The sequence below is a fragment of the Lathyrus oleraceus genome, chromosome 6, assembly GCF_024323335.1.
Source record: "Lathyrus oleraceus cultivar Zhongwan6 chromosome 6, CAAS_Psat_ZW6_1.0, whole genome shotgun sequence".
In the NCBI taxonomy this organism is placed as follows: Eukaryota; Viridiplantae; Streptophyta; class Magnoliopsida; order Fabales; family Fabaceae; genus Lathyrus; species Lathyrus oleraceus.
This window is the reverse complement of record NC_066584.1, coordinates 504823855-504826344: the sequence shown is the minus strand read 5'-3', so window position 1 is coordinate 504826344 and position 2490 is coordinate 504823855. Positions and strand designations below refer to the sequence as shown.

Sequence of the window (2490 nt, the reverse complement as noted above, 5' to 3'; positions counted from 1 at the left end):
CTGGAACCATCAAAAGCTTTTACTACCAAGGCACTAGGCTTCATAGCTGGTCCTTGACAAGATAGCTTGGCGAGTGTTCTCTTTGGCATACCATTTAGAGAAGATCTGGTATCAACCAAAACTCTTGCCAAAGCATCATCTTTGCATTTTACCGAGATATGGAGAGCACAATTGTGATTTTGTCCATCCTCAGGTAATTCCTCTCCACTGAAGCTCAAAGTGTTACAAGCTGTGATGTGTGCAACTACTCCATCAAATTGGTCAACTGTTATGCTTTGCGTTACATGAGCTTGAGCAAGCACCTTCAACAAAGCCTACCTATGGGCTTGGGAGCTCAATAACAGAGACATAATAGAGATTTTAGATGGTGTCTGATGCAACTGGTCCACAACCTTGTAGTCACTTTTCTTGATCAACAGTATCTTCGGATTGAACCACTTCGGGTTCTTTAGTAGGGGCTACAACTGTTGATTCCTTGGCCGACCCTTGAGGAGTCACATTGAATTCAGGCGTATAGATTCGACCACTATGGGTCATCCTGCTCATTCCTGCAATATTGGTGACGTCTTCACTTACAGATTCTGTCACTTCGACGTCTGCATTTCCTTCAACAACCTTATCCACAGCGGTAATCTCATATTTCCAAGGCACAATCTTGGTGCTCTCGTAGGGAAAAGGCGTGGGCATACATATTTCCACAGGCGAAAGCTTACTACTCTCAGGAACCACTCCACCACTATAATATGGGATTTCAACTGGTTCAGGTAGATTGAAGCAAGGTTCAATTACCAACACGTCTTCGCTCTTTGCGAAACTTGAGATTTGAAGCACTCCTTCATCCATCAAGTTTTGGATATTGTCTCGTACCACCTGACATCCTCTTGGGTGTGTGGCACACTCTTCACAATTGTCATGATCAACATTAACCAGGCCAGCTTCCACCAATCGGGCATGGAATGCTGCCAAAGGAGTCTTCACATCATCCACCTTATCAATCGCAATACCAACAAAGGCATCCTCAATGGCATTTACCACAGGATTTCCATGGGGAGGAAGAGGATTGTTCTTCACATTCGGTCCCATGTCCTTAAAAGACAAGATCTTGCTCTCAATCAGTTCACGAACCCTATGCTTTAGAGCGTAACAACCCTCTAAGTCATGCCCGGGGGCACCTTCATGGAAAGGGCAATGTGCATTAGGGTTATACCATGGAGGAAGACGGTCGGGTGGAGGTCCCATAGGTCTAGGAACCACCAACCCCTTTTGCAATAGGGACGAATACAACTCAGTGTACGACATTGGGATTGAATTGAAGGTCGCCCTCTCCCCTTGCCTCCTGTTCTGGTTCTGAGCATTTTGCCTCGGAGCTTGAGCTCTCGGTTGTTGATAAACAGGAGCTGTTGGTGCTTGTTGATAAGCTGGAGGAGCCGTAGCACGTTGTTGAACTGGGGCTGGTCGATAAACTGGAGGCGCTTGATAATCCTGAGCAAGCTGTTGATTGAATGCGGGCGTCACAGCGGCTACGTACGGCTGAGGAGCGTACTGGACGGGATAGATGGGTTGCTGATAGGGAATTGGTTGTTGAACATACTGTTGAGGTGAGTATTATTGTCGTCTCCTTCTTAGAGGAGCTCTTCCCTGTCCAATAGTCACAACATTTGTTTCCCCTTCCTTCTTCCTGGGAAACCCTCCAGAGAACTTCTTTTGATTGGCATTTAAAGTTCCAGCTACAGCCTCCAGTTTGCCATTCCTTACACCATATTCAACGCGAGCTCCTATAGCCACAAGCTCGGAGAATCCCAAAGAAGCACTTCCAACCATCTTCTCGTAGAATTGGGTTTGGACAGTGTCAATAAACAGTTCAGCCAATTCCTTCTCAGCCAGAGGTGGTTCAACTTGAGAAGCCAACTCCCTCTATCTCTGAGTGTATTCTTTGAAGGACTCCTTGTCATGCTGGAACATGCTCTGCAACTGTCTTCTGTCAGGCGCCATGTCCATATTATATTTGTAATATTTTATGAACGCGTCCGACAGGTCTTGGAAACACCTGATCCTATTCTGATCCAGACTTAGATATCATTTGGAAGGAGCCCCACTCAAGCTGTCTTGAAAGCAATGGATCATCAGCTTGTCGTCCTCCACGTGTGCAGCCATTTTTCGGTAATACATGATAAGATGGCTTTTTGGACAAGTATGCCCCTTGTATTTGTCGAAGTCTGGAGTTTTGAATTTGGCCGGAATCACCAAACCGGATACAAGGCACATTTCTTTGGCAGCAGATCCAAAGACGTGGTCTCCTTCTAGATCTCGGAACTTCTTCTCGAGGAGCTGCATGTTCTCCTTTACCTCCCTGAAGTCCTCAAACCTTACTTCGTCACCAGCAACGGTTGAGTCGACGGTCTGATACATGTGGTTTTGATCTTCATAATGGGGAATATGCCTAGCATAGGCAGCTGGTGGAACCATAATACGGATGACTGGACGCGCGTC

General features: G+C 46.3%; 1 protein-coding gene across 1 annotated transcript; it reads right to left on the bottom strand.

The window, feature by feature from the left end:
- Positions 1 to 399: 399 nt before the first annotated feature.
- On the bottom strand, positions 400 to 1821 carry LOC127096453 (uncharacterized). Its single transcript, XM_051035019.1, has 2 exons — positions 1654 to 1821; positions 400 to 1563 (listed from the first exon to the last, which is right to left on the bottom strand). Exons 1-2 carry the CDS (start codon positions 1819 to 1821, stop codon positions 400 to 402), a joined length of 1332 nt encoding a protein of 443 aa, XP_050890976.1.
- Between the last annotated feature and the right edge of the window lie 669 nt (positions 1822 to 2490).